General features: G+C 38.7%; 2 protein-coding genes across 5 annotated transcripts in view; both read left to right on the top strand.

Annotated features, from left to right (window-relative positions):
• Positions 1-16,381, top strand: part of tbc1d9 (TBC1 domain family, member 9 (with GRAM domain)) — a 69,952-nt gene extending 53,571 nt beyond the window's left edge. The window contains 8 exon segments of the mRNA XM_055158575.1: positions 518-616; positions 2,411-2,479; positions 5,243-5,483; positions 5,567-5,632; positions 6,615-6,701; positions 7,210-7,278; positions 9,236-9,339; positions 10,526-16,381. Of these exon segments, the coding sequence (XP_055014550.1) occupies positions 518-616; positions 2,411-2,479; positions 5,243-5,483; positions 5,567-5,632; positions 6,615-6,701; positions 7,210-7,278; positions 9,236-9,339; positions 10,526-11,266 (1,476 nt within the window). The 3' untranslated portion in view covers positions 11,267-16,381.
• A 90-nt stretch (positions 16,382-16,471) lies between these two features.
• ucp1 (uncoupling protein 1) lies at positions 16,472-27,287 on the top strand. Of its 4 annotated transcripts, none has more exons than XM_020917754.2 (9): positions 16,472-16,537; positions 19,620-19,780; positions 21,204-21,383; positions 23,255-23,385; positions 24,710-24,908; positions 26,123-26,320; positions 26,389-26,490; positions 26,639-26,819; positions 26,880-27,287. In XM_020917754.2, exons 4-9 carry the CDS (start codon positions 23,260-23,262, stop codon positions 26,992-26,994), a joined length of 921 nt encoding a protein of 306 aa, XP_020773413.1. In that variant the 5' UTR covers positions 16,472-16,537; positions 19,620-19,780; positions 21,204-21,383; positions 23,255-23,259; the 3' UTR covers positions 26,995-27,287. The 4 variants fall into 4 exon arrangements, with proteins under 4 accessions (XP_020773413.1, XP_055014552.1, XP_055014551.1 ...); XM_055158577.1 differs by lacking the exon at positions 16,472-16,537 and adding an exon at positions 17,361-17,377; XM_055158576.1 differs by lacking the exon at positions 16,472-16,537 and having other exon boundaries at positions 19,498-19,780.
• Positions 27,288-27,328: the final 41 nt, after the last annotated feature.

The raw sequence follows: 27,328 nt of genomic DNA, 5'->3' as shown, positions 1-27,328 counted from the left end.
CTCCTCAAGTATTACAGTAAACATACTTCTTTAAAAATGTTTAAAAATGTACTTAAAGAGTAAAAAGTAAAAGTATTTTATAGGTCTAATGAAGCTTCAAATATATTGAGTTTGATAAAAAAAAATTTTGCAGAATTTTGTTTAACAGATACAATTGAATAGATTCTTTTTTTCTAGCTGTTTTTATTTGTATATTTTTGTTTGGTCCAACTACAAATGTGTTCAAAATAAATCCTCAACCTTTCCAGCAGTTCCCAAACAATAATAAAAAATACTTTTACTTTTCAGTGCTGTTCAAAAATGTAGTGGAGTAGAAAGTACAGATACCTGCTCTCAAATGTAGAGAAGTAAAAGTAAACGTTTAATCCACTTTAAATGTACTCAAATAAAGTACAGCCATCTAAAATGTATACTTAAATAGTGCTTTACTTTACTTTTACTTTGTTACGTTCCACCACAGGCCAAGTTACACACCGACATGTTCCTAATGTTGTTATTATTATTTATGTTTTGACAGAAATTCGGATCAATCCGCGCTGATGTGATTGAGCAGATGCGTTTCAAACAGAGACTCAGGGTGATCCAGACCATTGAAGACACGACCAAACGCAACGTGGTAAGAGACCCGGAGTCCTGTCGATTTGAGCTACCGAAGCAGAAGTGGAGTAAAAGTGTTTTGGTTTTATTGTATGTTTTGACCAGTTAAGCAACGACGTGTGTGTGTTGGATTTGTTTCAGAATACCTACCTTGGAATTAATATTTTATTTTATCGTTATCATTTTCATTACATCGTATTTTATTTTGTTTCCATGTGCGCCGTATAAATAAAAGATCACTATATTATAATAGGAAATTCACACTGCAGCCTATGATATTTATTTAATATCAAGATTTCAGTGTTTCTACTCATTTCTTTCTCTTATATAGTGGGAACATTATTTGATAGAAGATATAGGCCTGTCGAAATGAGCTACCTCTACCCAAATTCATATAAATGGGTAAATAATCGTGATTCTACAGTAGGAGCATTATTCAATGGCTAAATTGGCCTGTCGATATGTGCTACCTTTAGTTCAGAGCCCTGTTTGAGCATTATACGACAGCCGAAATGAACTACCTACGCATATTTATATACATGAGATGAAATTGTACATAACTAAGGTATAAAGTCTGGTCACCGTGTACAAACAGCATCAAACTCTCTGACTCTAATCTAAAGAAATATGTTGTGAAACTGGAGAGGTTCGCTTTATTGGATCTGTACAACTGTACACGGAAAAACTGTGACTTTTTTTTAAGCTTTTTACCAAGTTATAACCAGTGTTGAGAAGGTTACTTTTAAAATGTATTCCCCTACAGATTACAGATTACATACCCAAAATGTAGTTTGTAATGGGATCCATTAAGTTACTTAAAGTGAGTTACTTGATTTGCTGTAGAGAAGCAAAGACGAGGAAATCGTAACATAAGATGTTTTATCTGATAAAAGACAATAAAAAGCCCAGACTTTACTGAACCAAATTAAAAATATTATTGATAGAAGACGAGGAGACACGGTCCACACAGCATGATTTAGTCCTGTTAAATCCTGTTTGAGACACAGTTTAGACCTGGTTTTGTCCTGGTTTAGACCTGGTTTAGTCCTGGTTTAGTCTTGGTTTAGACCTGGTTTAGACCTGGTTTGGATCTGGGTTTAGACCTGGTTTAGACCTGGTTTTAGACCTGGTTTTAGACCTGGTTTAGACCTGGTGTTAGACCTGGTTTAGACCTGGTTTAGTCCTGGTTTAGTCTTGGTTTAGACCTGGTTTAGACCTGGTTTGGATCTGGGTTTAGACCTGGTTTTAGACCTGGTTTAGACCTGGTTTTAGACTTGGTATAGTCCTAGTTTAGTCTTGGTTTAGACCTGGTTTAGACCTGGTTTGGATCTGGTTTTAGACCTGGTGTTAGACCTGGTTTAGACCTGGTTTAGACCTGGTTTAGTGTCCAGCAATGAGTGGAATTACCGGAAGAAGAAGAAAAAAAAAAGGGGGGGATATAGCCCAAAATGTGAAAACAGGAAAATACCGCTGTGTAATCCATTTATTTCAACAAAGTAACTGTAATCCAATTACCACTCACTGAAACAGTAACTGTAACTGAATACAGTTACTCATAATTTGTACTCTGATTACGTAACTCAAGTACATGTAATCTGTTACTCCCCAACACTGGTTATAACATTGTTCCGTCACCAAAAACATGCCTGAAGATGTTTTAGATGTCATCCATGCATGTTTGAGTTTAGTTTAGTCATTTAGTGATCTCTCCCGCTCTGAAGGGGGAGTGACTTAGTGGGGGGAGATATAGATAGAATTTTCAAAACAATAAAAGGTAACATGTCGATCTTAATATGTGCGTGTTGTGTTTCAGGTCAGAACTATCGTAACAGAAACTGCCTTCAGTATTGACGAGCTGGAGGAGCTTTATGTACTTTTCAAGGTAATTTCACTTGTTCCTTAATGTTTCCTTTCCATGCTTCTGCAGTGAGGTATTTATAGCAGCCGCTGTCATTTCGTTATCTCCTTTAATTTGCTTTACTTCATAAATACTGCATGAACTTCCTGTTAATGAATCTAATTATTCAACCGTGAAAATGCCTTACAGCTGTTGTCCATAAGGCTTTGTTATCGCAGACTCACAGATGCTTCTTCTAATTGCTTTTTAGCGACTTTGCCCCTGGTTTATGTCGCTGATTTACATTTAAACATATTTATTAAAAGTGCACAAAGAAAATAATTAAATCTTAAATAAATAAAATAAAAATACCATACAAGATTGGCAATAATAGTGTGTCTCTTCCGTAGTTTCTTCAGTTCTTGAGCAAAGCGTTACTTGGATTAGAGCAAAAGATAAATTCAGTTCACTCGACTGGATAAAAGTTTTTGAGTTTTAGAGTGAAGTCGATTTGCTGTGAAACGTTTTCACTCTATAGAGCTTTTGTCTGGTTAATGGAATTGAACTTTTCTTTTGTTGTGGCTCAGTGGTGAGAGGTTGGAGGATCAATTCCTGTTTGGACCAAGTTCTGTTATTAGGGCTGGGTTTCGTTAAGAAGTTGCCGATACGATACACACCTTGATACATAGGTCACGATACGATATGTTTTTCGATAAAGTGCACTTTTAATTCAATACGATTCTATACGATATATTTCAAATCCATTTGATACAGTTCTGTGAAAAACAAAGGCTAAATTGTCACTGTGATACTAAAAGTCCACTAAATTTGTGCAAAGTTAATATGAAAAACACCCATTTTACTCAAAACTGTGAAAATCAACACAACTGTAGCTCTTACTCATTATTATTTAGTAAAATATACCTAAAAATACTCTTGGTAATATATCAATACAGCAGCCCACGATATCGATACTGTATCATGGCGTTAAACGATGATATATTGATATTTTGATATTTTTGCACATCCTATCTGTTAATGTTGTTGTGCTGTTGTCCTTGAGCAAGACACTTCACCCACATTACCTAGTATTAAAGTGGTGAGTTTGTGAGTGATGGTGGTGGTCGAAGGGGCCGATGGTGCAGAGTGGCAGTCTCGCTTCTGTCAGTCTGCCCCAGAGCAGCTGTAGTACGATACCACCACGGGTCTCGAGTGAATGAATAAAGAGTATAGTGGAGAGCAGGGGTGGCCTTTTTTTTTTTAACATGAGGCCACATGAGGAAAAGAAAATATTGTGGAGGGCCGGGCCAAAATGTTTAACTTAATACTGCATAATATTAATTTATTAAAAGCAGTAAATATCATTGTTTTGTCAAGCTGGTCAGACTGGTAAGAGTTTATGTTATGACTAAGCAATGAAAAAGTGAGGCTGCCTTAAAAAAAAACACCTCTAAAATAAAACCAATGCAGCTTTAGTCCACGTATGAGGTAAAATTATAAAATATGTTTATTTTGTAATTCTAAATGAGCTTAAACCGGCCGGTCAGAGGCAACCAAAAGGCCGTATGTGGCCCAGGAGCTGGACAATGCCCAGGTCTGGTGTAGAGCTTTGAGAGTCAAGTCAAGTCATGTCGACAAGTCTGAAAAGGACATTACAAAGTATTTTTTATTGTGTTGTTATTATTACCTGAACAACTGAGGAATTACACAGATACTTGGATGTAAGTAAATAAGTAAAAACTACATTGTGCTACTAGTTCTTAACAACACGTTTATTACCATCCTATCCTACTGGTGCCCAGAGTCAGGACTAAACAAGGGGAGTCAGCGTTTCAGGTTCATGCAGCTAAAACCTGGAACAGTCTGAACATGTGAGACAGACTCTTCTGTGACGCTGTTTAAATCCAGGCTCAAAACATTTCTGTTTAACTGTGCATATAACTGAAAGGTTTTCATTCCGCACTCTTCTCTCCAATTTATGTCTCTCTTTTTTTATTTTAATCTTCATGATTATTTATGTTTTGATTTGTTTTATTATGATTTTAATGTATTTCTTATTCTGTAAAGCACTTTGAATTACTTTGTGTACGAATTGTGCTATACAAATAAACTTGCCTTGCCTTGCCTTACCAAAGGCTTATTAGAATCATAATTCATGAACAAAAATGGCTTAATATCAAACTAATAAGAAGTAATAAGGAGTGTATTAATAGAAAAGTGTTTGTAAATGTCGAACTAATAGGCAAGGCAAGGCAAGTTTATTTGTATAGCACAATTCGTACACAAAGTAATTCAAAGTGCTTTACAGCAGAATAGCAGAATAAGCTTATGGGGAATTAGACATTAATAATGTAGTTAGATGTTAATAAGTGTACCCTAAAATAAAGTGTTACAGCAGCTTTTCTGGTCTATCATCTGCTTGTTTCTGTGGATATGTCATCGCACTGCCTGGAACGTTTCACAGTGTGACTTAAAACAGCTCTACTTTACATTTCGGCCCCTATCAGCAAGCATATCGGCCGATATGCCTCCAGGTGCCCATATCGGCCAACCTATATATCGGTCGGGCTCTAGATCTGACTATATAACTTGGTCTGGTTTGGTCTCCATGAATGTCATACTGTGAAACATTCCAGACAAAGTAATAACATCTCGATGAAGAAAAGCATCTGACGGAGCCTCCACCAGAAAAGTTTCACAATGCATCTTTAAACGCTCTTTTGCTCTGGACCCACCTGGAGAGATAACACAGACATATTTCTTATCAGTTAAGTTGAGAGAATTTATTTGTTTTCGCATCTCTTCCAGGCGGAGCACCTGACCAGCTGTTACTGGGGCGGGAGCACTAACCCCACAGAGCGACACGACCCCAGCCTGCCGTACCTGGAGCAGTATCGCATCGACATGGAGCAGTTTAAGGCGCTGTTCACCCTCCTCTTCCCGTGGGCCAACGGGGCGCACTCGGACCCTCTGGCCGTGCGCTTCTTCCGCCTCCTCGACCACAACGGAGACGGCCTCATCAACTTCAGGGAGTTCATCACCGGCCTGGGTAAAAAATCATGACAAATATGAGTCTTTGTGGTGTGATTGTTGTATTTAAATGTTTTAAAATGGCTGCTGTTGTGATTGTAGGGGTGCTGTGTCACGGGGACCTCACTGAGAAGCTAAAACTGCTCTACAAGTTACACGTGCTACCAGGTATATAGGTTTTTTTTGTGTGTTTGTTGACAAAAATTGCTTTAAAATACAGTTGGTAGATGAAGAACTGTCTATGTTTGCCACCATGAAGATCTTACTAAAATGCATTTTAAAACATTATTATTATTATTATTATTATTTTGGACGTTAAGAGCGAGGACACCAGAGAAAGTGAGACGAGGATATGAGGAGGTCTGAAGAGACAACGCAGACAGGCCGTGGCAAACCCTACGTAATTTTAAAACTATATCGACCTTCAGATAAAAGTGAAACAGTTTGATCCAGCTACATTTTTTTCTTTCTAGATGCAGACTTAGACAAACTTTATTGATCCACAAAGGAAATTATTTGGACGCAGTAGCTCCCACATCACAATATGATGATAACGATAATAACAAAGAGTAAAAAAAGAAATACATTCTAAATAAATAATTAATTCTGAATAGTTATTTGTCACATAAGGGTGAGTTGTTGTACAGTTGTAGGGAGTATTATCTGTTACATAAGGGTGAGTTGTTGTACAGTCGTAGGGAGTATTATCTGTTACATAGGGGTGAGTTGTACAGTTGTAGGGAGTATTATCTGTTACATAAGGGTGAGTTGTTGTACAGTTGTAGGGAGTATTATCTGTTTACATAAGGGGTGAGTTGTTGTACAGTTGTAGGGAGTATTATCTGTTACATAAGGGTGAGTTGTTGTACAGTTGTAGGGAGTATTATCTGTTACATAAGGCTGAGTTGTTGTACAGTTGTAGGGAGTATTATCTGTTACATAAGGGTGAGTTGTACAGTTGTAGGGAGTATTATCTGTTACATAAGGGTGAGTTATTGTACAGCTGTAGGGAGTATTATCTGCTACATAAGGATGAGTTGTTGTACAGTTGTAGGGATTATTATCTGCTGCATAAGGGTGAGTTGTTGTACAGTTGTAGGGAGTATTATCTCTCACTAAATCTCACTAATCTCTTTTTCTTCTCTTGCAGATATACCAAATGAACAGGATGAGCCGGACTCTGCCTTTGAAGCTACGCAGTACTTTTTTGAAGACATCACTCCAGAAACGTCAATGAGTACGTTTTCGCAGTACTGTTTCACTGCAGTACAAGTTACTACTTTAACAACTCCTACAGCTCTTACACTTACACTTAGTCATTTTGTAGTCACTGAAATGTTGTTGTTGTCAAAGTAAGACGTGTGCACATGTAACCACAGCCCTATCAGCAGACTGCAGCGCTGCCACAAAGCCACAATAAGAGCCGTATCTGGGTTACAATAGATTATAAGTGGAAGATAAAAGTCTGAATCGTGTTCTTTATATTCACAGTGATAAAATAGGGAATGTACTTTGAAAATACTTAATAATAGCTGCTAGAGTAATCGATCTGCTAGTGATGTTTTCAAGCCAGTTTATGATAATGTGGTTCCAAACTGGGTCATACTCCAGTTACATTGTTTATGAGGCAGGAAATAAAGCGAAAAGGCCCAGATAAATAAGGTCAAAGAAAGTGTTTATGCACAAAGAAATCTGAAATCACCAACGTCTGATTTGTTTTGTTTGTGTTGATTTTGTTTTTTCAGGTCAGGACTCCAGGTGCAGAAGTGAGAAGGACGACGGTTTTGTTAGAGTCACCTTTAAGAACGAGAAAGGTGAGAGGATTTTCTATCAACTTTTAATGCAATGGGCTGACATAATATTTAAAATGTAATTGCATTTTTTTTTATCTTGAATTTGTAATACAGCTGACATTTTTAAAGGTTGTATGAAGGATTGTTTTTTAGTTTCAAATTGTCAATGAAAGCTTAAAATGCCATTACAGAGACGCATCAGCCTTGTAATTATGTTGATTAAAAAAAAAAAGAATGAAAATCTATCAACTGTGGACATAGTGAGGGCAGATAAACATCAGCCAATAGATAACAAGGCTACCTCATTTTCTATTGGCTGTTCGGTTGTCAATCAAACTCCCTATGTTTTTAGTGTAACTGACTCGCAGGCGCGCGGGGATTATGTGGTTTATGCAGCAGTTCTTAGAGGCTTTTTTCAACTATAGTTTCCTCGCAGATCCCACAAAGTTTGTTGAGATGGTTGACAAGAATCCACGACCAGTTCGTTGCAAAAGAAAGTCTGAGGTCGTTGAAAGAAGAAGAGAAGAAGAATAGGACCAAAGCCAGACACGTGATTCTTGGAGATCTCTTCCAGCGATTGTGAAGCAGATAAAGGGTCTAGAAACTGATGTGTCAGTCGCTAAATTATTTCTAGACAGGTCACTTCATCATTAATTCTGAACACGAACTGGATGTAAACAAGCATGATTTCTAGAGTAAGGATGCGAGAGGAGATGTTTCTACTGAGGGAGCTGTGCAGGAGGAAGGGGGTGTCATGCATGCACAACATTTGAAAAAGGACTGTCGCTGTATTTCTCTTCCCTTTAAAAAAAAAATCTCTACATAACCTTTAAGCAAAAATAGACAAAATCTGACACAATACCACTACATAGTAACAGTGATTAGCCTTTTAGTTGAATCAGAGGTTAAAGGTAGTATTTATTTATGTGGTTATTTTTGGGTAAGTTCGGTTTAAAAGCTCTATTTAAAGGTCTTATTTTACGCAATATTGATTCTTGTAAACTCCCTGTATTACCACATGGCATCACAAGGTGGAGTGTTTTCAGCTTTAGACAAGAACTCAGCCCAAATATTCAGAGTTTGTGTGTTAAACATGAAACAAAACACAACTCCAGGTCTGTTTGTGATCAGAAAACAACATTATAACATAGATCAGAAAATAATTCAATGGGCCAACATAATATTTAATTTCATCACACTATATGTTTTCATTTTTACTATTGTTTGTAATAGATTTTGACATTTCTATGAAAAATAGGCAACATCCCATCCCGTATGATGTGCCAAAATACAAAACCTCAGTAACAGTGATAAGAAATAACAGCCTTTAGTTGAATCGTTAGTTGAGGTTAAAGGTAGTATTTATTTATGTGGTTATTTTTGGCTTAGTTCTGTTTAAAAGCTCTATTTAAAGGTACTATTTTACGCAATATTGACACTTGTAAACTTTAAGTCATGTCAGAATGTTGTCACCTCATCAAACACATACCCGATTTTACGCTTTGCTTCATTTGAGTAACAATTTAATAGTACTTTGAATGCATCGCCAAAGCTTAAAAAGCTCTGTTCCACCTTGTGATGTCAGGAAACGGTAGCAAAAGTATGTTTTGGTTTGTAGAAATGGGAAATTCCTTGGCTGAAATTATCCAAATGATTCTAGTGAAGATGTATGGAGTTTAAAAACACAGTGGAGCACTTCCTGTATTACCACATGACATCCTAAGGTGGAACAGTGTTTTCAGTTTGAGAGAAGAACTCAGCCCAAATATTCAGAGTTTGTGTGTTAAACATGAAACAAAACACAATTCCAGGATATTTGTGAATGAAATGAAACACAACTCAGTTTTTTTTATAACATAGATCTGAAAATAGCACAAGATTTGCCCTTTTAGATTAAAGTTACATAAGATACATGCACCTTCATATAAAAGATTCTGATCTAACTGTGTCATTGTATTTTTGTTCTGTTTTTACACAGTGAAAAAACTGAACCCTCCAGACTACCGCCACTACCTGAAACTATGGAACCAGGAGTCACGCTCCAAAGTGGAAAACACCAAAGACTTGCCTAAGCTTAATCAGGTAAGATTCAACTGTCAAAAGTATCAAAATCAGATAATAATCGATACTAAAACTAGTACCGAAACTAGATACTCATTTGAGCAGGAACCGATACTGAAAATTCACACGACAGTGGCTTAGTTGGTTGAGAGTTTGTCCACTGAGGAGAAGGTTGACAGTTTGAATCCCTCTCTGGACATAAACATCATAAACCTTTTTCACAACAGCTGGAAGTGCAGCGATGTAGGGTAAACGTCACTTCTGACTAAAGCTTTTTCTTTGCTAATGCTTGAACCATGTCGCTTTTGTTTCTGGTTCTGATATTGTCATATTTTAGTAATGGGATTCGAACATCGTAATTGTGTGGTTGTTGGATGTTGGCTTCGGACGCTTGCGAACTTCATAACTGCAAAAAGGAATCAGATGTGACTGCAAACCTCTGTTCACACTGTTTACCTTCCCAACGGAATTGAAAAATAGTGAAAGACGAAGGCTATGGGCAGTATTGATCCACAGAAAGGACCAAAAAGGGAAACCTTTGACTGCCTAAGAAATCATCCCGAGTTTTGTATGTTCACCAAGAAACAGCTTCCACTGCAAAGCGACCAAGACGTGATGTTGCTGTAAAACCACAAGAACGTGTGAGCTCAGCCTGTTTGTCTTCTGTACCTCTCACTTAACAAACGGGATTTTGCTTTGTTGGCGCTCCACATACAAAGTGTTCGCTGCAAACTCGGGATGATTTCTTACCTTTTTCGTTCTTCCTGTGCATCAATTCTGCCCATCGCCTTCGCCTTTCAAGATTTTTCAATTCCGTTGGGAAGGAAAACAGTTTGAACGTAGGTTTGCAGTTACACAGATCAGATTCCCTTTTGCAGTTATGGAGTTCGCAGACGTCCGAAGCCCTTTTCTTGAGACGTTTTCTGCTGTTAGGACATCCAACAACCACACGATTACAATGTCCGAATCCCATAACTAAAACATGACAATATCAGAACCAGAAACAAAAGCGATATGCTTCAAAAGGCTTGAAAAGATCAACTTTGTCAATAGACGCATCCCACTGGGGAAATCAAACATGGCGATTTGATGCTCACTTTTTCGGAGGATCCTTCCCAGTATGCATTGCGCGATGACTGGAAGTCCGAAATTTGGGAGGCATGTATAGTAGACAAAGTTTACATAAATATCTCTTTTTCTTTTGCAGAGCCAGTTCATCGAGCTTTGTAAAACTCTCTACAGCATGTTCAGTGAGGACGTGGCGGAGCAGGAGTTGTACCACGCCACCGCCACCGTCACCAGTTTACTGTTGGAGATGGGCGAAGTGGGCAAACTCTTCTCCTCCACCGTGAGAAAAGACAGCACCCAAGGGAGCAAACCGGAAACGAGCACTGTCCCGGACCCTGTTACTGGGAGTAGCGCCGTCCTCCTCCCGTCCTCCCTGGAGAACAAGCTGTGCGAGGAAGAGGAGAAAGCCGAGGACGGGGTCGAAATCCCGCAAATGCACGACGTCAAACTCGAGGACTCTTCGCCCAAAGGCACCTCCTCTGCGATGCTAATATCCGACGACGAAACTAAAGACGATACCTCCATGTCCTCCTACTCCGTGTTGAGCGCCGGGTCGCACGAAATGGACGACAAACTCCAGTGCGAGGACATAGCCGACGACACGGTGCTGGTGCGTAGCGACAGCGCCGGTTCCCATGGCAACAGGGGGCACATGGCGGCGCACCAGACGGGGTTACCTCACAGCACGAGCATAGACAAGGACTGGGCGATCACCTTCGAGCAGTTCCTGGCCTCAGTGCTGACGGAACAGGCTCTCGTGCAGTACTTCGAGAAGCCGGTGGAGGTGGCGGCGCGCATCACCAACGCCAAGAACGTGCAAAAAGTGGGACGGGCGAACTCGCTGTCCACAAGTGACTATGAGATTTCGTTATCAGGGTAAAAAGACGGAAGAGGGGTTTAAAGGTGGGCTGTGTAGCTTTTTGGTTGGGGGTCCGTCACCTGCTTCTTTCTCTGGATACATCATAGCTCTGCCTGGAATGTTCCACAGTATGACTTTAAAACAGCTCTACCTTATATTTATTCAATTACAGGTGTTTTTATAGCTGAAAAATACTGAAAAACAGGCATTCTGACTGTGAGCAGGGTTGCCTCTCCACAGATCTAACCTGTAACTTGGTCTGGTTTGGTCCAGAGTCCTGCACCGGGTCAAATAGTTGTTGAAACGGGCGGGTATGCAAGCGGGTAGTGACTACACACGGGCGGGTCAGGTGAATCAAATGAACGACGAACGGGAGAAAAAACAAGTTCCATTTCCTGGTCTTTTCCCAGAACGATGACAGACCAGGCTGAGAGACTTTAGTGCAGGGGTGTCAAACTCAAATTCACAGAGGCCAAAATTAAAAACTGGGACTAAGCCATGGACCAAATTAAATATTTAATGGAAAATTTTAACAACATCTGCATGTTTTCTCTTCTTTCGAGATATGTAATGTTAAACTTTTCCTTATTAAATTAAATGTTTAATAATAGTTTTGCTTGAATCCAAAACAAGCAAAATATAAAATAATAACAAAATTTTAAATAAAGAATGTCTCTATAGCCGATCTGTAGCCAGCAGGCCAGCTCTAATACATATTTGACATGATCTCGTGGGCCAAATATAATTATATCGCAGGCCGAATTTGGCCCCCGGGCCTGAGTTTGACATGTCTACTTTAGTCTATTTATTACATAAAACCATCAGCGGAGGCGATCGGCTCAGGGCTGCACTCCTGGTTTAGTTCTGGTTTAGACCTGGTTTAGAGTCCTGGTGTAGTCCTGGCGATCGGCTCAGCAGTTGCAGGTGTATATATTTATGCTAATGACACTTGTTTAGTCCTGGTTTAGTAGTGGGTTGGACCTGGTTCAGTCCTCCTTTAGACCTGGGTTAGACCTGGTTCAGTCCTGGTTCAGTCCCGGTGTAGCTCTGGTCCAATCTTGGTGTAGTCCTGGTGTTTGGCTCTGTGGTTTGCGGTGTGTATATATTATGTTCCGCTAATGACACGAAGGAGGTTCAGTCCTGGTTTAGTCCTGGACTTTTGGGCTGACCCCGATTTATCACGGGCGCTGGTTGGTAATAGGTGGAATGTTAACGTTTCCAGGCAGGTGCAGATTTAACTTTCACATAATCACGGGTTAGTGGGCAAGTGTGGATCTCAAAAAATGGACCCGTGCAGGACTCTGGTTTGGTCTCCGTGAAGACAGAAACGTTTAATACCAAACTATGAAACATTCCAGACTCCATGGAGAAAAACATTTAATGGACCCACCGGTAGAAAAGTTACACAATGTACCTTTACTAACGAATGACTGTTGTAAAAAAGGGATAATGATGTGAAATAAGTCGGTGATGTACAAAGTTTTAGAGTGATGTAAAGTATGGTTATATTCGTGACCAAAAAGTTCTTGGGAAATATTTTAACACATGTGAAAGAGTTTTACTCAGAGGCTCTTTGAAAGTTGTCCAGCTGAGAAGGAGCGAACATACAAACCCCCAACATCGTGTAATTCCTCATTCGTCCAGGAGGGGTCCGTATCGAGATCGTATCGTCACCTGGACCATGTTTTTGTAATTGAGAAGTTTCGAGTGACATCCATTTTTAATCTAAATGTAGTGGACTGAGATGCAAGACAATTCAGGCCATCCATGGGCTTTAGAATGATGAAAAATTATGACGATCTGTTGCCATACTATTTAAGACAAAATATTATATCTTTTGGACTTACTTATGAACCAGATATTATGTTCTCACTAAATGTGTGTACAATCCTTCATTCGTCCAGGTACAATCCATGGCAAAAGAAGAAATTCAATTGGTCAACTGGACAAAAGTTTAATTGGTCGAAACAAAAGTTTATTTGGTCGAAACAAAAGTTTATTTGGACCAAATAAACTTTTGTCCCGCTGACAAATTTAATTTCTTCTTTTGGCTGTTCTTAATAAAGATGGAATTAATGGAAAAAATCCTCAAAAATCCATTAATGACTACGCTATTGGTACAGGTGCAGTTCTTGCTTCTCATTCCAGTACCTTTCAAATTGAAAATGACAGCTGAAATGTCTGGCGAAACATCTAGATTTCAAAAATGTGGTCCTGATTTTGTCCATTACCTCTGAAATTCACTCCCAAGTAAAAAAAATAAATAAATAAAAAAGAAACACTAGTGTTATTATAATGCTTAATACAAGAATCGATTTACAGAAAGTTACCATATCAGTTAATGGAGATTTTAACACATGTTTAGTAACGGCAAACCAAAATAAACAACAAATTATTAATTTTTGGAAAAGTATTTAAAGGTGCAACATGTAAAATTTTCATTGGGCATCCATCACCTTCTTGTTTCTATGGATATGTCATTGCTCTCCCTTACATTTATTCAACTACAGGTGGTTTTATAACTCAAAAATACCTAGAAATACCTAAATCCCTAAAAGCATATATTCTGACTGTGAGTGGAGTTGCCTCTCCACAGATCTGACCTGTAAACTTGGTCTGGTTTGAAAGAAGATAGAAAGGTTTAATATCAGACTGGCGCCACCTAGTGTCTCCGCTCAATTTCATTTCTCTCCAGCGACTAGGTCAGGAATCGGGATACATTACACTGTTCGCAAAAACCCCGGAAGTGCGAGTTCGGGCACCAGCCAATCACCGAAGGGCCATACATTCTGTGTTGGCAACAATTCCCGAGATTTAGGATTTAAAGCCGGAACAAAGAGAATGTTTGGTGAATTTTATCAAGGGGAAAGACATTATTGCCCTTCCTCCTGCATTACATACGTCACGACCAAACAGCAGCGATTGGTTAAATGAAAAAAGTATCCACCTACCGTCAAACGAACAAATCCTAACGCTGTGAGGTCAGACGGTTTCCACCAAGTGAAACCAGCTGATGAATCAGGCTAAACACTGCAGACAAAGCAACGACATATCCATATAAAAAGGAATTTTAACGGAGCCTCCACCAGAAAAGTTACACAATGCACCTTTAACATCGCTAGATCTAAGATTTTACCACACAGTTTTGTAATTTTGAAAGGTTATCTACGTCTTTTTAAAATTTCCCCTTTTCAAACGTAGAAGTGGGTTTGTATTGTTTGCTCCAGTGATCAGAGTCCAAACGTCGTAGCTGTACATGAATTTACATTATGCATAGATGTTAAGATTGTAACTTCTAGTAATCTTAGGCTATGTAGGTGTAACTGTCCACAGACAAAGTACACACCCAAATGGGACTATAATACTCTATGTACTTAAGTGTCATTTAACATATTATCAAACGATCGCCTCTTTTCTTATGTTTCAACCTGCTGCTATTTTAAAGGTCCTACATTACACAAAATCGACTCTTGTGAGCTTTAAGACATGTTAGAATGTTGTTTCCTCATCAAAAACAGACCTAGAATTTGAGTAATTGTTTTTAGTCTGTCTACATCTCCGAAGCTCAAAATCAACTCAAAATCCAACTCGTGATGTCATGGAGTGGTAGTTTTCAAGTTAATAGCTCCCCTTAATTTTTGGTCCAGTAAAGATCGGCAATTCCAGGTCTGAAATCACCAAAATTATTCTAGTGAAGGAGTTTAAAAATACAATACGTCCTGTATTACCACATGAATAGGGATGTAACAATAACTGAAATATCGTGATATTGTATTGTCAAAAGTCTCACAGTAATATCGTGGGATGTCACAATATATCGAATCACAAGTTCCTCTGCTTTAATAATTTTATTTTATAGTAGCAACAGTTAATAAACATAAGGAACTACTAGAGGCGTAACGATATCCAAGTCTCACGATACGATATCGTCACGGTATGAACCTCACGGTACGATATTTATTGTGATATCGTGGGAAAGCTCACGATATAGTGGGGAGGCTCACGATTAGGGTTGTAACAATATCCAAATCTCTCGTACGATATTTTCAGGATATACATCTCACGGTTGATATTTATTGAGATTTTGTGGAGGCAAACAAAACTGTTAATGTGTTTTCCTCTTTAAATGCCTTGACAAGACTTAATCCAAAGAACTAAGACTTAAAAGTGCTTAGAACTGTTATTTCTTCTTGTAGTCTGCACTGAAATGGAGCAAAGGATCATGGTCTATGTAGTTCCCTCTTTCTTTTTTTTTTAGCTATTGCTGCACCACAATTCTTAATTTAAGCAAAGAGACTTCAACTTCTTAATTTGATATATTGTGATGGTCCACGATATTACTGTGAAAACTTTAATGATACGATATCATAATATTATTATTGTTACATCCCTAGGAACTACACATCCCATGATTCATTTCAGTGCAGACAAAATGAAAAAAATATGTTTCTTACTTGAATTCTTGGGATTATGACAGTAATACGGAGCACCAAAATCTTTTCAAGGTGTTTTAAAAGCAAATAAGTGTTCCATCTACAATCGTACTAGTCTCTAATAAAATATCCCAATAAATATCGTACCGTGAAATGCAAATTGTGATAATATCATACTGAGATATCGTTACATCCGTACACATGACATCACAAAAACGTTTCCGTTTCAGAGAACAACTCAGCGTAAATATGCAGGATTTGTTTGCTGAAACAAAACAAGTCATGATGATTTTGACGAGGAAACAACATCATAACATAGATCAGAAGACAGCGTAACACGGACCCTTTACATTACATTTTTTATTTTGTCGTCAGAATGAAATTAATGCTGTGAAATCATGCCTGGAGTTCACCGTCTCTGTCCACACTAATCACACATTATCAACGAAATATTTGCAATGTTTTTTTTTTTTGTTTTTTTTATAGGAGGATGATATGATGTGAGCCGTGACTAATATGAAACATTTCTGAAATTTAAATGTTTAGTGGTTGCTATAGGAACAGGATCTGCACTTTATGTTACACCGTGATGCCATCCAATTTTATGTTAAGTACTGTACATACTTCTGCATTGTCCTTGCGCTGGAGACGTCGTGCACATTCGAAATTATTAAAATGATTCTACACAGCAAAAACAGAAAAAGAGACTCATTTTCAAATTTTCAGTGTGTCATGTTTGTTTTTGTCGCTCAGTGTGTCCCCTCCCTTTGCTCCCCGCGTAAGTCACTCCCCCTTCAGAGCGCTATCTCCCCACAATCAGCGTCCCTCCCACTCGTGAAACTACCGCACATTGCATCAGGTTTGTAGAGTTGCTGTGTACAGTTTGGTGTTGTTTGTGTGTGTTTATGTCATGTGGGAGTCTTACAGCTAAGGAGAGAGATCGCTTAATTACTCAAACATGCATGGATGACGTTTAAAAGCTCTCCAGGCTTGTTTTTGGCGAAGAATCAACATTATAACTCAGTAGAAAGCTCAATAATAATGTGTGTTTGTTGTGGTTCAAAGGGCTGATCAAAAATGACAAAGTGTAAAATGAAACATTGCCATCTACTGCTCAATGCTGGTACAACACGAACACCTTCTAATTGACCCTTTTTCTTATCTTTAGAGGCATAATTAACAGAAGGAATGTAGTCAATAGTACAAATGAGGTAGTATAAAATAGGGGAGTGTCTGAGCCCGACCAATCTCAACTCAGCAGCTGACCATATGTTCATATCATACTCTCAGATATTAATGTTTACAAATCATTATGAGGAAAAAAAAAACATTAGAAGAAAGCAGATACCAAGTCATGCTCTAGATCAGAGGTGACCAAACTTTCTTTCATCAAAAAGAGAGAGATTTTATTAATCCCGAGGGAAATTCAAGTTTTGTTGCAGCATTTCCTCTGTGCTTCAGTCAAAAGTCTCAGTGCAGTTTCACAGAAGGGTCAGCAGATTTGTGTCTGGGCAGTTTGAGGAGAGGAAGAGCCAAAAGTGTCTTTCCTCTGTGTCCTGCAGCATCACAGCAGAGTCCAGGGGGCGCTAAGTGAACACAACAGGAAAGGCCTTATTCTGACTCCACTCTGTTCTTTTGTTTGGTGACAGTGATCCATTCCTTCAAAGCATTTCTTCTGGAAGATCTTCTGCCACATAAGGTGTAAAAAGCCTGTAGTATCTCAAATGTCCACAGAGAGCTCCTTAGCAAGTCTCTTGCACAGTCTCCACCGATACGGGAAAAACAAGCATCTCATTTCACAAAATCCAACAGTCTCTTATGTGTCCTTTGAGCTGTACTTCTTAGATGGTTAAAATCCCATGATATGATGTTAAAAACTGAGCTCGGAAAGTTTCAAAAACTGCTCAGTGTGTGAGGCAGGTGCCACAAAAGAAACCAGCCACTCCGCTGTTATTTGAATCAATGGCCACATTTCAAAACTCAAACAAAGCGAGAGAGAGTCTCTCCAGGGCCATAGGCTGGTGTTCAATACAGAGCACCACTGTAATATGTGCAGAGACAAAACAGAAACAAGAACAACAACACGATTGCCCAAAAAGGAGTGAAACTGTAGTACTACAGTAGTAAAGTATAATGCTGCATTCTATTGAATGTTGGTAGTCGATAAATCTGTCAGTCTTCCCGACATCCACTGTAAATGCATTCCACTGCAACAGTCAAGAAAATATGGATGCCCAAGAAGGTTTAATGTTTCTTTTGTTAGCTTATGTAGTTAACGTCAGGTATCACTAGCTCATTCTAATAAATAGAGTCTGATAGCTAACATCAGCTGTCGCGACTCAATTATGGCAGTTTGACAGTTACATGTCAAACCGACTCTGTCTGCTCTGAACTAGCCCCAGTTTGTGTTTTGTAACTCCGATCTGATTGGCCGTTTCATTGGACTTTCTCTAGGTCAGGGGTCTCCAACCTGTAGCTCTGGAGCTACCAGTAGCTCTCCAGCTGCTTCCCAGTAGCTCGTCAAGAGATTTATGAATTATATGTGTTATACTGAATAACTCAAAATGTATTTATTACATGACTATTACCACTGGTGCTTAACTCTGTGCACCAATAAATGGATAATGGTTTATGTTGTATACAAATCTAACTGTACCCATCTAAGGCTCTTTCTTATATCAATTTCTTGCGATGTCTAAAATTAGTAGCTCTCTGGCATTTTCATTTTGTAAAAGTAGCTCACCGAAGGAAAGAGGTTAGAGACTCCTGCTCTAGGTGGAGGTCGGTTTTCCCCAAGCCCTGAGCACAACAGAATGCAGTATAATTGTCCAATTCACCTGAAACCCTGAGGGCCCCAAAAAATGAGTCTGTGGGCCACATTTCCCCGGGCCTTAGGGAGAATATCGTAGATTTAAAAGTGTCTGTACTCTCTGCTCCACTACATTTATGAACAGGACTGAAAAGTAAAAATTATTATTATTGTCTGAGACCTGCTGAAAAGTTTGAAGCTTTATTTTTACTAGGGATGTCCCGATCACATTTTTTTACTCCCAAGTCCGAGTCTGAGTCATTTGATTTTGAGTATCTGCTGATACCGAGTCCCAATCCAATACTTCTATAAAACATTATGAAATGAAATAAGAGCAAAGAATAAGATCCAGGATGTATGGGGGATCAGATTGTATTGATTTCAATGTGTAGTATTTGGGCTGAACTTAGTGTGAAAAATCAAATGTCCAAAACTTTAATTTTTTTTATTAACTTTTCTAACCATTGTTGAAAATCTTTACTTTTCCCACAGTCTGGTCTTGGAATGTATAACTACTGGACAAAACAGGAACCAGACCAGAATCAAATCAGATCTGAGACTAGACGCTGCACAATCTACACTTTGTATATTTGATATTATATGGAAGCCTGTGCATTACATTTAAATCATTTAGGCTCGTCTGTGAAATCCAAATAATACAAAATCTTACCAAATAAAAACGAGATGACAGAAGCCCCACAGCCTCCCTAATTTTTTACACAACTGTAGTTTGAGCAAACAAAAACACACAAATAAAAACAGCTAGAGAAAAAACAATCGATTCTAATTGAATTCAAAAGTTAAATGTTAATCAGCGTCTCTACTTGTGAAGTTTTATTAGATCTCAAACTCTGCAAAATACTTTACTTTTTATTACTACATTAAGTAAAGTTTTAGACTGGTACTTATAATACTTTTACTTTAGTAGTAAGTTTAGTAGTAGTGTAGTATTTATTTATTTATTTTTTAACTTCGAAATGTCAAAATTGAGTACTTCTTCCACTACAGCAAACAATGAGTGAAACGTACTAGCCCCGATATCAGAGTATGGACTGCATTGACAGAGTAACATCCTGTGGGCCTATCAGAACCGGCCAAACTCAGGTCAAACACTCTGATCTTATCTCCTCAGTGACCTCCGGACAGGCTTCACGTCACTGCTCCGCTCCTTTTCACGCAGAACCTCAAAAGAACCAAGAGCCTGCGTCACCGGCCTCCCTCCTCTGTGTGTGTGCCCATGTGTGTGTGTGTGTGCCCATGTGTGTGTCCATGTGTCTCAGTCACAATGCTCAGGTAACTACAGCGACACAAACCCGAAGTGCTTACTCAGCTCCATATGTGAGTCCTTCCCTTACTGTAAAGCTGCTCTGTGATTGGTTAAAAAGCCAAGCCCCCATGAACTGATAAAGCGTTATTATGACTGTTGTTAGAAGGAGACAATTAGTGGAAAGTGGAAATTACAAGGTTTACTACAGTGTCGTTCACAGGTCAAAGTGAGTAAAGGCTTTTTTTTAAAACAGAAGGTCCAACGTAACTTTAAAGGAGTAATAATAACAGTACAGAGCAGCTTAGACTTAAACTTAGACTTAGACAAACCTTATTCATCCGCAAGGGAAATTATTTGGACACAGTAGATCACACATCACGATAAATATAAAAAAAAAAAGGAGCAAAAATAGTAAAATAAGTAACAAAAAAATAAAAAGCAAGAGACAGGTGTCAAATAAGACAAAATTATATAAATGTAAATAAGCAAGTCAAAATAAAATAGATAAGTAATAAAATGTTGCACAGTTGTTACATAAGGGTGAGTTGTTGTACAGTTGTAGGGAGTATTATCTGTTACATAAGGGCGAGTTGTTGTACAGTTGTAGGGAGTATTATCTGTTACATAAGGGTGAGTTGTTGTACAGTTGTAGGGAGTATTATCTGTTACATAAGGGCGAGTTGTTGTACAGTTGTAGGGAGTATTATCTGTTACATAAGGGTGAGTTGTTGTACAGTTGTAGGGAGTATTATCTGTTACATAAGGGTGAGTTGTTGTACAGTTGTAGGGAGTATTATCTGTTACATAAGGGTGAGTTGTTGTACAGTTGTAGGGAGTATTATCTGTTACATAAGGGTGAGTTGTTGTACAGTTGTAGGGAGTATTATCTGTCACATAAGGGTGAGTTGTTGTACAGTTGTAGGGAGTATTATCTGCTACATGAGGGTGAGTTGTACAGTTGTAGGGAGTATTATCTGCTACATGAGGGTGAGTTGTTGTACAGTTCTAGGGAGTATTATCTGTCACATGAGGGTGAGTTGTTGTACAGTCGTAGGGAGTATTATCTGTTACATAAGGGTGCAAACTTTCTGTATTACCACGTGACATCACAAGGTGGAACAGAGTGTTTTAAATTTGAGAAGAACTAAAGAACTCAGCGTAAATATTAAAACAGATCAGAAAATAGCATAATATGGACTCTTTAAGTTATTTTAGTCTTACATTTTTCTTTTTACTCACTAATTTTGACAGTTTTATTTCAGACCTGATGTCATTTTGCAGTAATAGTATAAAAGTACACCATCTTAAGTACTTTTTGTTACTAATTACACCAAGAAATCACCCTTGTATCTGTCGTAAAAGGGATCTTGGGACAGCTGGATATGAAATTTGTTGTTTTCAGAGCTGTGTGTGCTTTGTGTGGTAAATTGAACATTGACTTTCTGACAGTGAGTGGACTTTGATTTGACCCTCCGTACTGAAGCACACAGAAACGCCTCTCTGTGCCGGCCATAAAAAAGACTCCGGTAAATATATAAATACAGAACTCCACATCCCTGTCTCCTCTCTGGGCCCTGGATTATGATCTGAACCAACCGGACCAATAAAAAAGAGGAAAAAAACATTAAAGTAAGTAACACGCTTTCATTTAATCGGCAGATAAAAAGTAATTTACAAAAAAGATGTATATGAAATTTTGATGTTTTATGTTGCAGAGTGAGAAATATCCTTAAAAGTGCATTGCGTAACTTTTCGGGTGGAGGGTCCATCACCTCACCTGCTTGTTTCTATGGATATGGAATCATTGCTGTGCCTGAAATGTTCCGCAGTGTGACATTAAGCAGCTCTACGTTACATTTACTCAAAGTGCAAGTGGTTTTATAGCTCAAAAACACCTAGGAAAACAGACATCCTGACTGTGAGCGGGGCCGCCTCTCCGCAGATCTGACCTGTAACTTGGTCCGGTTTGGTCTCCGTGAAGACAGAAAGGTTTAAAGCCACACTGTGAAACATTCCAGACAAAGCAGTAACATCTCCATTTGAAAGAAAAGCATTTGAAGGAACCTCTAACACAAAAGCTACACAATGTACCTTTAATACATTAATATAAACACTTGCAGTTATGTTACATTATATTTTGATTTAATTTTAAACTATATAATGTCATTTAAATAAAATATTTCTAGCTGTGGTGAGAGTACAAGCTTTAATTGTTGACAGTAAAATGTAGTGATAATAGTTTTAGTATAATATTATTAGTAGGGGTTGGTGTTAGGGATGTAACAATAACCAAAATATCGTGATATTGTATCGTCAAAGTTCTTGCAATAATATCGTGGATCATCACAATATATCAAATTACAAGTCACTTTGCTTAAATCAAGAGTTATGGTGCAGGAATAGATAAAAAAAAAAGACAGAGGGAACTACATAGACCATGATCCTTTGCTCCATTTCAGTGTAGACTACAAGAAGAAATAACAGTTCTAAGCACTTTTAAGTTAAGGCATTTTAAGAGGATAAAGGAGTGTATTCACAATTTTGTCAGCCTCCACAAAATATCGCAATAAATATCGTACCGTGAGATGTATATCGTGAAAGTATCGTACAGAGAAATTTGGATATTGTTACATCCCTAATCGTGAGCTTTCCCACAATATCAAAATAAATATAGCACCGTGATACCCACCTTGCCGATATTGTATCATGAGACTTGGATATCATTACACTCCGACTTGGTATCATTAAGAAGTTGCCGATACGATACATATCTCAATACAGTGCACTTTCGATTCGATACGATATATTTCAAATCGATTCGATACGGTTCAGTAAAAAAATAAAGGTTAAATCGTGGCTGTGATCCTAAAAGTCCTCGTTAAACCACTTCTTGTGCAAAGTTCATATGAAACACGAAAATTTTTATCATCAAAACAGTGAAAATATCAGATTTGTCGCATAAACGAATTTCCTTCCACTAAACAAGCAACTAAACTGTAGTGCTATAACAAAATAACTGAGTAAAATATTCCAAAAATACTCTTGGCGGTATATTGATACTGTATCATCACATTAAGCAATATGATATAGCGATATCTCCATAGAGATGTCATTGCTTTGTCTGGAATATTTCACAGTATGGCATTAAACCTTTCAATCTTCATGGAGACCAAACCAGACCAAGTTAGAGGTCACATCTGTGAGGAGGCGACCCCAATTACAATCAGGATGCATGTTTTTCTGGTATTTTAGAGCTATAAAACCACCTGTAATTGAAAAAAACATAAAATAGAGCTGTTTAATGTCATACTGTGGGACATTTCAGTGGAAGCAATGACATCTCCATAGAAACAATCAGGTGATGGACCCCTAACCAAAAAGTTACACAGTGAACTTTTAAATATTATCGGCATATAGGGTGTTGTAATGTCATCTGAAACCCAACAAAACAACAATATAAGTACGATATGTGTGTGATAGTACTTGTGTGTGTGTTCCAGGAGCGATGGTCGGACTGAAGCCCTCAGACGTGCCCCCTCCTCTGGGCGTGAAGATGGCGAGTGCGGGGGCAGCGGCCTGTATCGCCGATTTAGTCACTTTTCCTCTGGACACAGCCAAAGTGCGGCTCCAGGTATCTGCCAAAAACATATTTACGCAACATTCAAAGTGTGTTCTCATCAGTGGTGGAAGGTAAGAAAGTAAAAGTAGTTAAGTACTGTTTCTAAGTATACATTTTAGGTATACATTTTACTTCAGTACATTTGAGAGCAGGTATTTGTACTTTCTACTCCACTACATTTTTGAACAGGACTCAAGAGTAACAGTATTTTTTTTTATTATTGTGTGAGACCTGCTTTTTATTTTTTAACACATTTGTAGTTTGAGCAGAAGAAAATATATAAATAAAAACAGCTAGAAAAAAACATCTAATTCTATTTATTCAGTTTTTAAGCACAAATCTTCAAACTCACTACATTTGAAGAATATGGTCAAATGCTTTTATTTTTTACTTTTTAAGTATATTTTTAAACAAGTACTTTTATACTTTTACTTAAGTAAATTTTTTCATGTGAATACTTTTACTTGAGTATAGTATATTTTTTGCTCTGGTATATGTACTTTTACTTTAAGTTACACAGTGCAACTTTTTTGATGGAGGGTCTACTACCTGCTTGTCTCCATGGTGATGTTATTGCTTAGCCTGGAATGTGTGACTTTTAACATATCCAACCATTCCATCCATTTACTTACACTCCGGGGCCGGGTCGCGGGGGCAGCAGTCTAAGCAGGGACTCCCAGACTTCATTCACCCCGGACACTTCCTCCAGCTCCTACAGGGGGACTCCGAGACGTTCCCAGGCCAGCCGAGAGACATAGTCCCTCCAGAGTGTCCTGGGTCTTCCCTGGGGCCTCCTCCCATTGTGATATGCCCGGAACACCTCCCGAGGAAATCACCCAGGAGGCATCCGGAACAAATGCCCGAGCCACCTCACCTGGCTCCTCTCCACGTGGAGGAGCAGTGGCTCTACTCCGAGCTCCTCCCGTGCGACTGACCTCCTCACCCTATCTCTAAGGGAGCGCCCAGCCACCCTGCGGAGGAAACTAATTTCAACCACTTGTATCCGCGATCCAAGTGGAGAAGTTTAAACATCTAGCATTTATTCATTACAGGTGTTTCTGTTGCTCAAAAATACAATAATTCCTTCTGTGAATGGGAGCGACACTCCACAGATCTGACCTGTAATGTAGTGTAGTGCTGTAACCTGCTTATTGCCCTTCTAATAGACAGCTTTAATGTATATCATAGAACAATCTAGACAAAACAATAACATTTTCATGGAGACAAGCAGGTGCTGGACCCTCCACTAGAAACGTTAGGTAACAAAAGGCAGTACTTCTTCCACTGCTTTTCCTCATACCTCATGCAGTAGTAGTAAATTGCAGTGTTTTTGTAGATCCAGGGAGAGAAGAGCGCCGTGCAGAACATCCGATACAGAGGCGTGTTTGGGACCATCGCCACCATGGTGCGCACGGAGGGACCACGCGCTCTCTATAACGGGCTGGTGGCAGGACTACAGAGACAGCTGTGTTTCGCCTCGGTCAGAATAGGCCTCTATGACAACGTGAAGGACTTCTACACAGGAGGAAAAGAAAGTAAGGACTGTTGGCGTTTATTATGTTCACTTTTTGTGCACATAAAGCAGATATCACAAAAAGAAAACAAACAATTAGCAATAATGTAATACCTTCTCCCATTGTCTCCAGAGAAAAGAAAAACAAATACTAAAATAAAAAAAATAATAATAGTAATAAAGAATAGGGCTGGGTATCATTCAAAAGTTGCCGATAAGATACATGCCTCCATACATAGGCCACGATACGATACATATCTCGATACCGTGCACTTTTGATTTGATACGATATATTTCAAATCGATTCTGCGACACTAAAAGTCTTTGTTAAACCACTTCTTGTGCAAAGTTCATATGAAACACAAACATTTTAATCACCAAAACAGTGAAAATGTCAAATGTGTCGCATAAATGAGTTTCCTTCACCTGAAAAAGCAACAAAACTGTAGCGCTGTAACAAAATAATGGAGTAAAATATACCAAATAATCCTCTTGGTGATATATTGATACAGTAATCCCCAATATCGATACATTAAACAATACGATATATCAATATTTCGATATTTTTGCACACCCATAATCAAGTCAGAAAAAAATTGCAATAATAATAAATTAATGCAGATGAAGAAATAAGTTAATCAAATAAATAAGTATAGGGAAAAGAGGGAAATAAAAATATGTATATTATGTATTATGTTCACTTCAAGGTCCTATATTATGCAAAATTGACTCTTGTGAGCTTTAAAACATTTTCTAATGCTGTTACCTCCTCAAAAACACACCCGGACTTGGACATTTTACCTTTTGTTTCACAGAGATTGGCAATTCCAGATCTGAAATTAATCCAAATGATTCTAGTGAAGCTGTATGGAGCTGAAAAACACAGTGAATCACTTCCTGTATTACCGCATGACATCACAAGGTTCATGTGTTTTTATTTGGTCAATGTTTAACTCATTACAGTCTAAACATACATTATATTCAATCTGATGTCATAAAATAAAATATATTCAGTGTGTAGAACAATAAAATCAAAAACTAAGTAAGTCTCTGACCAGGTGTAGGCAGAAACTAAAGCTCATTGTACCTAGTGTTTTCTGTTTGAGAGAAGAACTCAGCCTAAGTATTCAGGGTTTGTGTGTTAAACATGTGAATGAAACAAAACACTGTGTCTGTGGTGAGAAATATGGGCCCTTTAGTACAATCATTAACTCTAACTAACCATTCCGTGTTCAGATCCCGGGGTGCTGGTGCGGATCTTGGCCGGCTGTACCACAGGGGCCATGGCGGTGTCCTTCGCTCAGCCTACAGATGTGGTGAAGGTGCGATTCCAGGCTCAGGTGAATCTGGACGGCGTGGCTCGGAGGTACAGCGGCACCATGCAGGCGTACAGGCACATCTTCCAGAACGAGGGCCTGAGAGGGCTGTGGAAAGGTGCGGGAGCAGAGTGCATTCTGGGAAAAACAAGACTCAAGTTTAAATATGTGTGCATGTCATTTTAGGCACACTTCCCAACATCACTAGAAATGCACTGGTGAACTGCACAGAGCTGGTGACCTATGACCTGATCAAAGAGGCCATCCTCAGACATAAGCTCATGTCAGGTGTGTACACGTGTGTCTATAAGATTTGACCTTTCACCTCTTCCGCTGATAACGTCACAATGGCCATTCAAGTCTTTCCTGGAGAGCTGTAAAAACAACATTCACTCAGTGTTTATCTCTGGTTCATATCGCCTCTCTGTATCTGCAGATAATCTGCCGTGCCACTTCGTCTCAGCTTTCGGGGCAGGGTTTGTTACCACGGTGATCGCTTCCCCAGTGGACGTTGTCAAAACCAGATACATGAACTCTCCTCCTGGGCAGTACAAAAGTGCCATTAACTGTGCCTGGGTGATGATGACCAAAGAGGGACCCACAGCGTTCTACAAAGGGTAAACACGCACAGGTGTATTTATAGATACAGATATTTCTAACCTTTTTCTCTTTTCCAGGTTTGTGCCATCGTTTCTCAGGCTGGGCTCCTGGAACATTGTGATGTTTGTGTCGTTTGAACAAATCAAGAGACTTATGATGGTCACCAAGAAAAAGATGGAGACCACCGCCTAAAGTCTGTTCTATAAAGTGACTGAAAACCTCTGAGGTTTGCATGCCTCATCCTCAAAGCCTTATATCAGCAGTATTCCTGTCCTGTGACAGCACAAGTCCTTTGTTTAAAAAGGGAATCTAAGACAGACCTCGTACTATTATGTAACTTAGAGTTCACATATGCAATCTTTATATTTATCCATTTACATGAGCACATATGGGCATTTGGGCTGCAGTTTTAGGCAGCCAAAAACAATGCACCAAATCCACATGAACAAACGTCTGTGTTAGACATATTAAATATGTTTTATAAACTTTGTGTTTACTTATAATGTTGAGCAATCACCTCCACACT

Source organism: Boleophthalmus pectinirostris, unplaced genomic scaffold, assembly GCF_026225935.1.
Source record: "Boleophthalmus pectinirostris isolate CB_2022bp ecotype Guang Dong unplaced genomic scaffold, ASM2622593v1 HiC_scaffold_22, whole genome shotgun sequence".
Taxonomy (NCBI): domain Eukaryota; kingdom Metazoa; phylum Chordata; class Actinopteri; order Gobiiformes; family Gobiidae; genus Boleophthalmus; species Boleophthalmus pectinirostris.
The sequence above is the reverse complement of the archived record's forward strand: the minus strand, read 5'-3'. Positions and strand labels throughout refer to the sequence as shown.